General features: G+C 41.8%; 1 protein-coding gene across 15 annotated transcripts in view; it reads right to left on the reverse strand.

Moving 5' to 3' along the window:
* The window catches only part of MBNL2 (muscleblind like splicing regulator 2), a 182,628-nt gene that overhangs the window by 14,894 nt on the left and 154,838 nt on the right, over window positions 1-12,896 (reverse strand). For 7 of the 15 annotated variants that reach the window (XM_044284670.1, XM_044284660.1, XM_044284663.1 and 4 more), the window contains one exon: window positions 6,281-6,316. The exons of 2 other annotated variants lie outside the window; for them this stretch is intronic. In XM_044284670.1, coding sequence (XP_044140605.1) covers window positions 6,281-6,316 — 36 coding nt within the window. Of the gene's footprint in view, window positions 1-4,454; window positions 4,503-4,640; window positions 4,736-6,280; window positions 6,317-12,896 lie in introns of all 15 variants that reach the window. 6 more of the 15 variants (XM_044284673.1, XM_044284667.1, XM_044284675.1 and 3 more) reach the window with 4 other exon arrangements.

Consider the following 12,896-nt stretch of genomic DNA (forward strand, 5'->3'; position numbering starts at 1 on the left):
AATATTTCTGAACTGAAACAGTTCTGTAAAGAGGAATGGTCAAGAATTACTCCTGACCGTAGTGCACATCTGATCTGCAACTACAGGAAACGTTTGGTTGAAGTTATTGCTGCAAAAAGAGGTTCAACCAGTTATTAAAGGGACACTGACATGCAAAATCAGCATATTTAGTTATATATATATGACATTACAGGTCTTATGCAGTCTATTAAAAGCATCTAAGTATCCCCCCTGTCCACCTTATAAATACCGAAAAATAACGTTTTATAACCTGCCTGTCTCATCACCAATCTGCCCAAGGGGCAGCATTTCATCTCAAAATGCGCCCAGCCAGCCGCTCCCAACGGCAGTTCTGAAGCCCCGCCCAGCTCATCAATATTCACTTCGCTGGGCGGCGGCTACAACTCCCCCCAATCACGATCCTGCGCATGGGCAATTGAATCCTGCTGGTATCGTTCACGTCTAATCTTCTGCGCTTGCGCCCGGCCGTGGTTACATCGCGCATGCGTACAGACTCAGGTAAAACTGATGTAACCACGGCCGGGCGCAAGCGCAGAATATTAGACGTGAACGATGCCAGGAGGATTCAATTGCCCATGCGCAGGATCGTGACTGGGGAGAATTGTAGCCGCCGCCCAGCAAAATGAATATTGATGAGCTGGGCGGGGCTTCAGAACGGCAGTTAGGAGCGGCTGGCTGGGCGCATTTTGAGACGAAACGCCGCCCCTTGGGCAGATTGGAGACGAGACAGGCAGGTTATAAAACTTTATTTTTCGGTATTTATAAGGTGGACAGGGGGGATACTTAGATGCTTTTAATAGACTGTATAAGACCTGTAATGTCATATATATAACTAAATATGCTGATTTTGCCTGTCAGTGTCCCTTTAAATCCAAGGGTTCACATACTTTTTCCACCTGCACTGTGAATGTTTACATGGTGTGTTCAATAAAAACATGGTAACAATTAATTCTTTGTGTGTTATTAGCTTAAGCAGACTGTGATTGTCTATTGTTGTGACTTATATGAAGATCAAATCACATTTTATGACCAATTTGTGCAGAAATCCATATAATTCCAAAGGGTTCACATACTTTTAATTGCAACTGTATACTTTATTCAATAAATATTATAAAATATTAGATGTAATACATCAGATAAAAAAGTGGACTACACCTGAGGGGACATAACACAATAGACCAGTAGGTGGAGGACAATAAAAAACAACCACAATTGGCTGGAATTCACACTAGGTACACTGACGTATACAAAAATCACACAAATACCCAACCACTTATACAAAAGCTTGGGGAACATCCCCCAGAGGAAGGCATTTTAGCCGAAACGAGCGTCGGTGTACGTGGCTCTCCTGAGGCAGACACTACTGATTTATGGGTATGTTACTCCATGGTGTGAGGCTTTTGTATAAGTGGTTGGTGCCTGCATATACTATATGTTTCTAGTACACTTGGCCATTTGCTTTATGTGATAGAGGGATTGGCCATTTGCTATATGTGATAGAGGGATTACTTGTTGCATTTACTTGTTGCGATCCCTTTCTTATAGAGTTTGTGTTCACTAACAGTGGACACGGCCATTTAAGTAACCAACTTATATGTATGTCTACATCTCTGCTTACGGCCCAATTCTAGGGTATTGATGGTCATTTCCTTCATGCTCACATTGATATGCACTTGCACTTTCATACGACTTGGATATTTGTGTGATTTTTGTATACATCAGTGTACCTAGTGTGAATTCCAGCCAATTGTGGTTGTTTTTTTTATTGTCCTCCACCTACTGGTCTATTGTGTTATGTCCCCTCAGGTGTAGTCCACTTTTTTATCCGATGTATTACATCTAATATTTTATGATAATTATTGAATAAAGTATATCTATATTTTGCTACCAAAACCTGTTTAGTTTCAGTTTATCTTTGGTTCGTGTATGTTGATGTACACTGAGTGGGTATGTTATTTTAGGGTACTCTTTTCACATAGGATCACTATATGTGAACGTAAATCTCTGTGTATTTTGCGACCGATATTGTTTAATTAAAAACCCCTTTAAGGAAGAATTGCATCCAAACTGATGGCAGAGTTGGTTTTAGGAGGCATAGCAAAATTACATTGTTCTCTATTTCTAACTGCCACATTTATCATGATAACCACCAGAGAAAAAATATGAACTGCAACATGCTCTTAAATCATGTACAGTCCCTTTAAACCTTGGAGATTTGTGCTACAGACCTCTCTTTCCTAATTCTCTAAATCAAGAAGCTATTATTATCTGCCTTGGTACAGAACCAGTGGAGTTGCAGCTCGGTATCGGTCACTTTTTCTACGGGACTGCTAGCTCACATTACAGTTCCTCCTCCTCCCCTCTCATGCTGCAGAGAAAGAGACTGCCTGGTTGGATCAGTGCCAATGCTGCTGTGATCAGATGGCTTTATTAGCATGTAAAGGCCCCTTTAGACTGTTTGATGGAGCATACGATTGTTGAGAAGGATGCGTTCCGCTTGTTCATCGGGTAATTGGTGGAACCTTTACATCGGCAGATTATCCCTTGTATGAATGCCTGTTAGCAATAATTTTCCCAAATATTGGGTAGCGTAAAGGGACCTTAAGTTACCTCTACAACACACACACAGCTTTTAATTTCCTGTTATGGTAAGATAAGCTAATTATTTTAACTGTATGTCTGTCTCTCAGAGTTTGTGGTGTGTCTTCACCTGCACAGGCAACCTACAAGTGAATTAGGGTTGCTGGAGGTCAGAAGTTATGTGCTGATCGATTCCAAAAGGTAAGCATAAAATGTCAACATTAAAGGGAACCTGTCACCGGGATTTTGGGTATAGAGCTGAGGACATGGGTTGCTAGATGGCCGCCAGCACATTCGCAATACCTCATAGCTCTGTGTGCTTTTATTGTGTATAAAAACCGATTTGGTACATATGCAAATTAACCTGAGATCAGAGCTTGAAAATATGACTCTTCTCTGGTCACACAAGTAAGATATGACTCTTTTATGTTAATTTGCATATGTATCAAATAGGTTTTTTTTACACAATAAAAGCACACAGTACTATGGGGACTGGGTATTGCGGATGTGCTAGCGGCCATCTAGCAACCCATGTCCTCAGCTCTATACCCAAAATACTGGTGACAGGTTCCGTTTAAACCAGCAGTACTTGTTTACACCGTATGAACTAATAGCCTTGGACAGAAACCTATATCGGTAGGCTTTCTGGAAACAAGTGTGTCATTGTCTATGCCATGGACTCATGGGAAAGTTAAAGGGATTATCCCATCATAGACAATGGGGGCCTATCGCTAGGATATGCCCCCATTGTCTGATAGGTGCGGGTCCCACCGCTGGGACCCGCACCTACAAGCAGAACGGAGCGGAGAAACTTGAGGAGGGCGCAGTGCGCATGTGCAGCCGCCCTCCATTCATTTCTATGGAGCCGCCGAAAATAGCCGAGCGCTGGCTCGGCTATTTCCGTCGGCCCCATAAAAATGAATGGAGAGCGGTGGCCGCGCAAGCGCGGTGCGCTCCCATTCACTTCAATGGGAGAGGCGGGGATCTGCGCCTGGTGGTGGACGGACCCCGGTAAACCCGGGGTCCTCCAGCCACAACTCTCCCCGGCTCCGTTCTCCTTGTAGGTGCGGGTCCCAGCGGTGGGACCCGCACCTATCAGACAATGGGGGCATATCCTAGCGATAGGCCCCCATTGTCTATGATGGGATAACCCCTTTAATTAGCTGACAGCCATGGAAGACAAAAAATTGTATTTAAAAAGGTAAACAGTTAAAGGGTAATGGTTATTTCAAGGCAAATATTACATTAGACGCATCATAAGACCTATAGGTCAATGTTCAAAAGCAGTCCAGAATCTACGCCTCCTGCTTTAGTGAAAAACCATATGAATAATTCTAAAGCTTCATTAAATTACGCATACCGTATGCATTTAAAGAAATATGATACTCGTGGGAGTGTCACAACATTTATTTTGCAGTAGACTGAGGACTGGGAATGATAATATTTGACTCAAATAATATATGATCAGAGACAGGAGTCACAAAAATTATATTGTGTTTTGTGGCCCTGCAATAAGAACTGGCGGAATACCAGGTAGCATATTTCTAGATGCAGTGGCTACCTGGCTTCAGTCCTGTAGAAAAGTAACATACACATCTAATCTAGGGAATCCTGCAATAGGTTCCATCACTTCGGCATGTCTTGTCTAGTCCCCTAGGCATGTGGTAGTAAATATTGTGATACTGAGGTTTACTACTGCTTTAAGGTCTTAAATGGCAAACCCGTATAATGCAGAGTACTCTTTATTACACATAGACAGAGGGTGTAGCTGGAGATGGATTATAATGCCTCTGGAGTAAGATTGTCAATCACTGCAAAACATTCAAGGAAACATAAAACAGAAAGACCAATACTTGCAAAAATGTTAACTCTGAATAAGTGCAAACTGCTCATGAACACATCTGTAAAAATAAAAATAACAAAATAAAAATTTGATGGGTAGACATTTATAAAAAAAATTCTTTAAAGAATTTTTTTTAACATATTAGCACTCATTTAGAGTTTGGGATTTGTGAAAGAAAGCTTTAAAAGGAGCAAACCTGATTGGCTGTGGCTGTTGCGGCGAAGGGGACACTTGTTGCAGGAGTTGTTGCTGCAGAGACAGTGGCGGACGTAGCGCTGTGCATCATGGGTACTTTCAGGAGGGGAACCATGGAAGCAATGAACAGGAGGGTGTAGCATTATGGTAATAGAAGTGGTTTGGCATGGTGAATATCACATAGCAGCAAGCCATCATGGGTTAAACCAGCAGATGGCATGCAATCACAATGCAAAGCAAGGAAGCGTGGGAGAGAAATAAAAAAGGGAAAATAAGCTTATTACAGGTACAATTAAAGGAAGTTTGTAAAAAAATATATTATCAGTGATTCCCAGAAAAAAGATTAAGGCCTCATGCACACGGCCATTGCCCGGCCGTGGCCGTATTGCGGACTAAATTCGGTGGTTCTGCAATACACGGGGCACTGGCAGTGTGCACCCCGCACCACAGATGCGGACCCATTCAAGTTGAATGGGTCTCAATCTGTCCTGGCCGCCGCACGGACATTGCCGTTCATTGGGGATTGCAAATTGTGGTCCCCAATGCACGGAACCGCCACACAACGGCCGTGTGCATGAGGCCTAAGGCTGTAGGCAGGTTACAATTGTATATGCCAATCTAAATTAATTACACTAGAAAATAATACCCAGTGAACAATAGACTGCATATTTTGTGTGTACCATTTAGTTTGTTATTTTCATCTATCCTATAAAAACACTACCACGTTACAGAAGATCTAAAGCTGGCCATACACATTAATGTTGGGTGAACCCGCCAATTTCAGCAGGACTAGCCAACCATGTCACATGTATGGGGGTGCCATAGACTTTCCCCTGGTGGCAGATAATGTGCATTTCAACAAGCCTGATCTTTTTGTTCTCTAGGAGACAAGCTGGTGCCAGTGCTGTCTGGTAGTGGCTTTCTTCTCTCTCCCAATTCAGAACACATGCACACTCGGCTGAGCCAAGTGTGGATGTGTATGGGAGGGTCTGAAGGAATAGATGTCAGCCATACGGGTGTTTGAACAACAGCCGTATAAAGTGCATGACCAGCTAAAGCTATGCAAAATGGTAGCATGCCAATAAGACGTGATTATGCAATAAGCTGCACAGTTGTAGATATGCCAATTGAATGAGTACACAGCATTGTCTTACAAGAATGTGTTGCAAGCTTGGATTTAATAGGTTACCTATTAAATCGTCCCACCCATTATTGGGATTGTGCTGCCTACTTTAAGTACTGGATGTGAGCACATTATATACTGTTATAGGTTTCTGGGAAACTCTGATGAAATATTCTACACATAGCAAAAAGGAGAAAAAAAGCACAACACTATGACACGTTAAGACACAGGTGATACTACTGTACTTACACTTCAATTTCATTAAACTCAACAGACATCATGAAATATAATAAAAGCACATTTCTTGTTCTCAACACAATATGTCATAGGTAAAAGTATAAAGCCACAGAGCAATAGAAGACATCTGCGATCTTATAGGTGAGTATTACAGACTGAATATTCTAAGCATTGAGTACTACAGTAACACATAATAGTTGGATATAGGCTATAACATTTTAGAAAACACTGAGAACCACAGAAGAAAAACTTAAGTAGCAAAAAAGTAGATAGAAACCTACCAATACTGGTAGCTGGTGTCATGCACAAAACTGACCCTGCACGGCATGCAACGAGAGGGGGAAAAATGAATAAAGGGAAAGAAACAGGTTAGGAACACAGAGTTAACAATTGGAGTGAAATTCAGGCACAGCTTTAGATCAGTAGCAGTTAGTACAAACATCATTGACTGAGGCCATTCATGGTTTCACACCCTGCATGTCAGTCTCACTGCCATAGTGATATTATCGGGAGCATCAAATCTGTTTCCATCATGTCTCTACAGCTTTGAATACACCGCTACATCTTGATGATGTTTTTTTTTTTTTTTAAACTAAGCCTTCAGCTTTTATGTCTTTGCTTTTTTTTACATATTTTAAATACATTTTTTTTTTTTTACAGAGATGGATACCTTTATGGAAACGAAATGTCATGCCTTGTTACATTCACCTGTACTATTTATTTATGCAAAGTTTGTTGAAATGACAGTGACCATTTAAGATAGCTGATGAACAAACAATCGGTTGGCCATCAGCTATTTGTTCTGACTTCAACATGAACAGCAAACTACTGCCAGACTGCTCTGGCAGCGACTTATGTCTCGCAGAAACAAATAATCAGACATGTTGAAACCAACATGCTCAATAGTTTGCAATTCCTAGATTACCTACACATATTAGATAAGTCAGGCAATTCCACCAAAAATGGTGGCTTTAGCCCGCATTCATCTAAAGTATATAGTCACCGTTACACTCTGTTCTGAAAAGTATAGTGATCATAAACACAGCAACCTCAAAGGACCACATGAAAGTCAATGGGGTCTGTCAATGTACGGTCGATCCTTAGAAAAACAGAAGTGTGTATTAAGAAGCTAGTGTGTATTAAGCTTTAAACTAAAAAAAAAAAAAAATTCTGATTACACACAGCTATTGCTACAACTGGGGTTGTTCTTTAGATTTTTTCACATGAGTTTGAGAGATGTTTAGGAATGCTTTTTTTTATTATAATGTAGTATTGTAAGTCTGGCTAAAAAAAACTTTTGGACTCTACACCTGCTGAATAGGGAGTATTATGATGGTCTTCTCAATATATAGATTTTAATGTTTTTCCAGTGTGGATTTTATTAAAGTGACTTTTAAATTGCTGACCTATTTATTGGTGGATGAGCACGTTACTATAGTGACACTCTTCTTTTAATTTGGTGTATCACAGCAATTCTTGTCAATTACAACACAGAATTTCAGGTTTCCTATGCATAGTAGTTATTGAAATCGCAGTGTGCACACGTAACCAATCTTATTAATGGGGGTGGTGAAGGAACACAAATTTGTTTTACAATTTCTAATTACAAAGTATATATTTAGGTTATTCTTTTTTAAAGAGGACCTATCATCAAACTAAAAAACTGTGCTGTAATTATCCACATTTCCCAGAGCATGGCATACTTTATTCTATGTGCCTGCAACACCTGGTCTTCAGTTATGTCCTCCTAAAGTTATGCCACCACATATATAAATCTGAAATGGTGAGCCACAGAGGTGTGGGTAACCACTTTGCAAGGGGAGGTTTATTCTCCTCTGTGACGATCTCCATCACTTACCCTTTAGCTGCAGTATGATCCTGCAAGACCTACCTATTCTCACGAGACTTTCTGATGGGACAGCATCTCACTCAGACAGGAGTCTCCTCTTGTTTGGTGCTGGCTCTGGTCTTCTCTTGGCAGTGACGTCTCACTCCAGGCTGTGTGAGATGCTGTGTCGGTGGAAGGTAGTATGTAGCACACTGCAGCTGAAGGGTGTGTGACAGAGATTGTCATGGCAGGGAGCAAAGTGGTTAACCACACCCCATGGCTAACTACTTTAGATTTACATATGTGCTGGCAGAACTTTAGAGGGACATAATTGAAGAACGAGGGGGAGGGAGAGCAGGAACATAAAATATGCCATGCTCAGGGAAGAGTGACTAGTTTGGTGACAAGTCCTCTTTAAACTGCAGGGAAATGGGTCTGTAAATTATCTGTAGGTGTAGAGATAGACCCTTATAATGTTTGAATAAGTTGGCCCTGGGGGCGTTGGTTATCTATGCTTTTCAGTATGGTTGCATGAAGTAGGCAGTAAGTACATGAAGAAGTCTACCAGTCGTCTACCACAGGCTAATACCCTGTAAATATGTATTTTCATGATACTGTTAGGATTAACATTTGCTGAGGAAACTGATGAATGGCCTCAAAGCTAAGGGCAACACATAGAAAATACATCACATTCACAGAGGAGCTGCTAAGACATTCTTTAAATAAACAGCTGCAAAGCGGAAAAATTCCAGCTAGCTGAAACACCGCGGCAGAGCAAATCAGTACCAGAACTGAACAGCCTGAATTCTGCATGTCACTTATGTGTAGGAGATCAAGAAAGCACTAGATCCTAGATCCTACAGAGATGAGAACAGAGTCAGTTTGGTGGCTGGTTTATTGGTTTGGAAAGCCACTAATTATTTGAGCGATTTTGATATACTAGACCTAATTATCTAGGCAGCCATTAATAAAGTATTTTGCCAACCAAAGAGCTGACCTGACAGAAAAGCCAGGTTATAAATGGTAGCTTGCCTTTCCAAACCGCACAAAGGAGACTCAAGACAGGCTGATTTAGTGAAAGAGAATCATTCTTGATATCCTGTGTTTTCCCTCTGATCCATCACTATAAAAACTCTTCTAATCTATGTCAATTTCAAATGAAGCTATCTACATGAAACTGCTGTATAGCAGTGCTCCTATGGGTCTGTATTACCGAGCTGTGAGCCATATTCTCCACTAGAAGCACTAGTACAATACCTGCGTAATATGGCATTTTATGGAACATGCCAGGATGATTTCCTCACAGATTCTATGATAATTCATGAAAAAAAATGTTTCTCCTTATAAAACCAGAGGCACACAGAGTTCCAGTATAGGCACGATATTACAGATCCATACCACAAAGATCTGTAATCCATGTGCATGAATCCATGTGCAGGAGTAGTAGACTTTCACAAGTTTGTCCATGCAACAAAATCATAACATGCGGCATGCAAAATCTCATATAAGACTCCATTGCTGTAACTTCAACAGCCACACTATGACCTGTCAATGCAGCTTTCACCTACTGTACTGAAACTCCTGATATAAAACATGTGCATATGGTGTGGCAAAGGGTCTGCCTCATAGCCTTAAGAAGCACCTGTCACCTCTCCTGGCATGTCTGTTTTAGTAACGACTTTCATTCAATGGCAATGACCATTCTGAACCATCTATTTTTATTACTGTATGTTGTAACCTGGATGTTACCAGTTGGGGTCTGCAAAGTATGACACTGGATAGTGTCAATGTTCATTCATAAACCAGTAGGAATAACAGGGGAATGGTTAGATTGTGAGCCCCATTGGGGACAGTTGGATGCTAACGTCTGTAAAGCGCTGCGGAATATAGTAGCGCTATATAAGTGCATAAAATAAAATAAATAAATGGAACAACATACAGTCATAACAATAGTTGCTCCAAAATTGTTATTATGTGTGGATTGCAAGTAATTACTGAAATAGACATGTTAGTAGAGGCGATAGGCCCTCCTTAAAGGGGTTATCTGGGAATTAGATATTGATGGCCTATCCTCAGGATAAGACATCAATTTCAGATCGGTGGGGGTCTGACTCCCAGCACCCCTGCCGATCAGCTCTTTGAAGAGGCTGCTGCACTAACCAGAGCTCCAGTGAGCGCTATGGCCTCAGCACTGCTTACCAAGCACAGTGCCATACATTGTATAGCAGCTGTGCTTGGCATTGCAGCTCAGACTCATTCACTTGAATGGGACTGGGCTGCTCCTGGGCCACAGAATGATATATGGTGACTTCATTGACCTAGGAAGAGGTCTAAATGCTCAAGGAGCGCCTGGCCTCTTCTAACAGCTGATCGTCAGGAGCGCTGTGAGTTAGACCACTGCCGATCTGATATTGATGAACTATCCTGAGGATAGGCTATCAATATCAAATTCCTGGATAACCCCTTTAACTCAAGCAAAGCCTCGCCTCAGACAATGTTGCTGTACAATAGGATCATTGCTCCCTAACTCTTCAGTGTAGGCATATAATGTACTTAGTCGCAATTCCGCTTTATAATGATGATAATAACATGCTTTATTTGAAAGTTTTTATGTGCGTGACTTTTATCTAGCATCATTTCTAACTATACCAAATGTCTCACAAAAATGTCCTGAGCGAAAAATTTAATTAGCATCTGTATATTACAACCAAGGGTATTTTACTTGATCCTTCTATTTAGGCCTCATGCACACGACCGTATGTATTTTGTGGTCGGCAAAAATAAACGGATGACGTCCGTGTGCATTCCTTATTTTGCAGAATGTAACAGCTGGCCCCTAATTGAACAGTACTATCATTATCCGTAATGTGGACAATAATAGGAAATGTTCTATTTTTTTGCGGAACGGAAATACAGACATACGCAAATGGAATGCGCACAGAATACCTTTAGTTTTTTTTGCGGATCCATTGAAATGAATGGTTCCGCGTACGGTCCGCAAAAAAACGGAACGGATACAGACACAAAATACGTTTGTGTGCATGAGCCTTTACAACCAAGGTTGCATTTTACTGCTTATGAATATCATATGTGTGTTAGACAGTACTGTCAACGGAAAACTAGATCTACGGTATGTAAAATCGCACGGACAACACTTGTTGTGCCTGCTCTCTGAATGTTCACTATTCTCATTCAGCTTCCTGGTAAACCATCAAAATCAACATTCATTTTTCAAGCATAAGCCAGGCCTTGCTCATTCAAAATGAGGCCACGTTTTAGCATCCATATTATCGCCCCAAGACCTGGATCACCTGCAGTTGAAGTGAATCATATGGAACCTTTTTTTTTTTTTTCATGCGGATTACACGCAGTTAAGTTTTTCTTAATGTTTAGCATCTGTAGGATGACCTAAACCATCTGATGTCCTGCCACATTGTATGAACACCAGTGTAACATCAGGCTATTACAGTAAAGTACTGTAGCAAACAAGCTACAGAAAAACAAGCAAATGTGAATGTGTCCTTTACTACAAATCATCTATTGGTTTCCATTTTATCTACTTATTTATCTTGGTGAATGTGTCGGTTAAGGCTACTTTCACACTTGCGCTTGATCGGATCCGCTCTGAACGGATCCGATCATATTAATGCAGACGGAGGCTCCGTTCAGTACGGATCCGTCTGCATTAATAACTTAGAAAAATTTCTAAGTGCGCAAGTAGCCTGAGCGGATCCGTTCAGACTTTCAATGTAAAGTCAATGGGGGACGGATCCGCTTGAAGATTGAGCCATATGGTGTCATCTTCAAGTGGATCCGTTCCCATTGACTTACATTGTAAGTCTGGACGGATCCGCACGCCTCCGCACGGCCAGGCGGACAGCTGAACGCTGCAAGCAGCGTTCAGCTGTCCGCCTGGCCGTGCGGAGGCGAGCGGAGAGGAGGCTGAACGCCGCCAGACTGATGCAGTCTGAGCGGATCCGCATCCATTCAGACTGCATCAGGGCTGGACGGAAGCGTTCTGCTCCGCTCGTGAGCCCCTTCAAACGGAGCTCACGAGCGGACAGCAGAACGCTAGTGTGAAAGTAGCCTTAAGCTGCTTTGTAATAAAACATCCTATATTTCAGCTATGCATGCAGGATAGTTAATAGTGTATGTGGCCTATTTTTTTTCCAGTGGGCGCACCAAACAGAAAGTCCATGCATGTATCCAGTTTCCATCCAGTGAGTCAGGAATCAATACACATGCTTGCTTTCCTTTAGTTTCTAAAATGTAATCTCACTTTAAAGAGGACCTTTCACTACTCTACAAACGAAAAACTAACTATACCTGTGGGCAGAGTGGCGCCCAGGGGTCCCCCTGCACTTACTAGTAAGTCTGGGCGCCGCTCCGTTCGCCCGGTATAGGCTCCGGTGTCTGCGCTCCCTCTGACTGTTTTCTTGTAGGAGGCGTGTCCCTTGCTGCACTGCTGGCCAATCGCAGCGCACAGCTCATAGCCTGGCTATGAGCTGTGCGCTGCGATTGGCCAGCAGTGCAGCAAGGGACACGCCTCCTACAAGAAAACAGTCAGAGGGAGCGCAGACACCGGAGCCTATACCGGGCGAACGGAGCGGCGCCCAGACTTACTAGTAAGTGCAGGGGGACCCCTGGGCGCCACTCTGCCCACAGGTATAGTTAGTTTTTCGTTTGTAGAGTAGTGAAAGGTCCTCTTTAATTCTGTTTTATTGCAATAGGCATACCGTATATGCGATATCTCTGTAAACCATGCCCGCCAAAGCAAAAATACTGTATGCAACTATATGCCTACAGAGTTACACACACTTGCCGCTGACTTTTATTAGATAAAAAATATACAAACTTTAAAGTGAGTATCCTCCCTTCAACACCATTTTGTGTTTATTTTTTATTTTTTTATCCAAGGTAGAAAATACTGCGTTAAATATATTTTTAATATATCTTTATAGAGATGATTTATTTTCTGATACATATCTCTTAATTCACTACATAGTTACAGAGTTAATAATAGATTCTGTCTCCCTGCAGCCATCACTAAGGGGAGCACAGGAGCTAAG

Source organism: Bufo gargarizans, chromosome 3 (genome assembly GCF_014858855.1).
Source record: "Bufo gargarizans isolate SCDJY-AF-19 chromosome 3, ASM1485885v1, whole genome shotgun sequence".
NCBI lineage: Eukaryota > Metazoa > Chordata > Amphibia > Anura > Bufonidae > Bufo > Bufo gargarizans.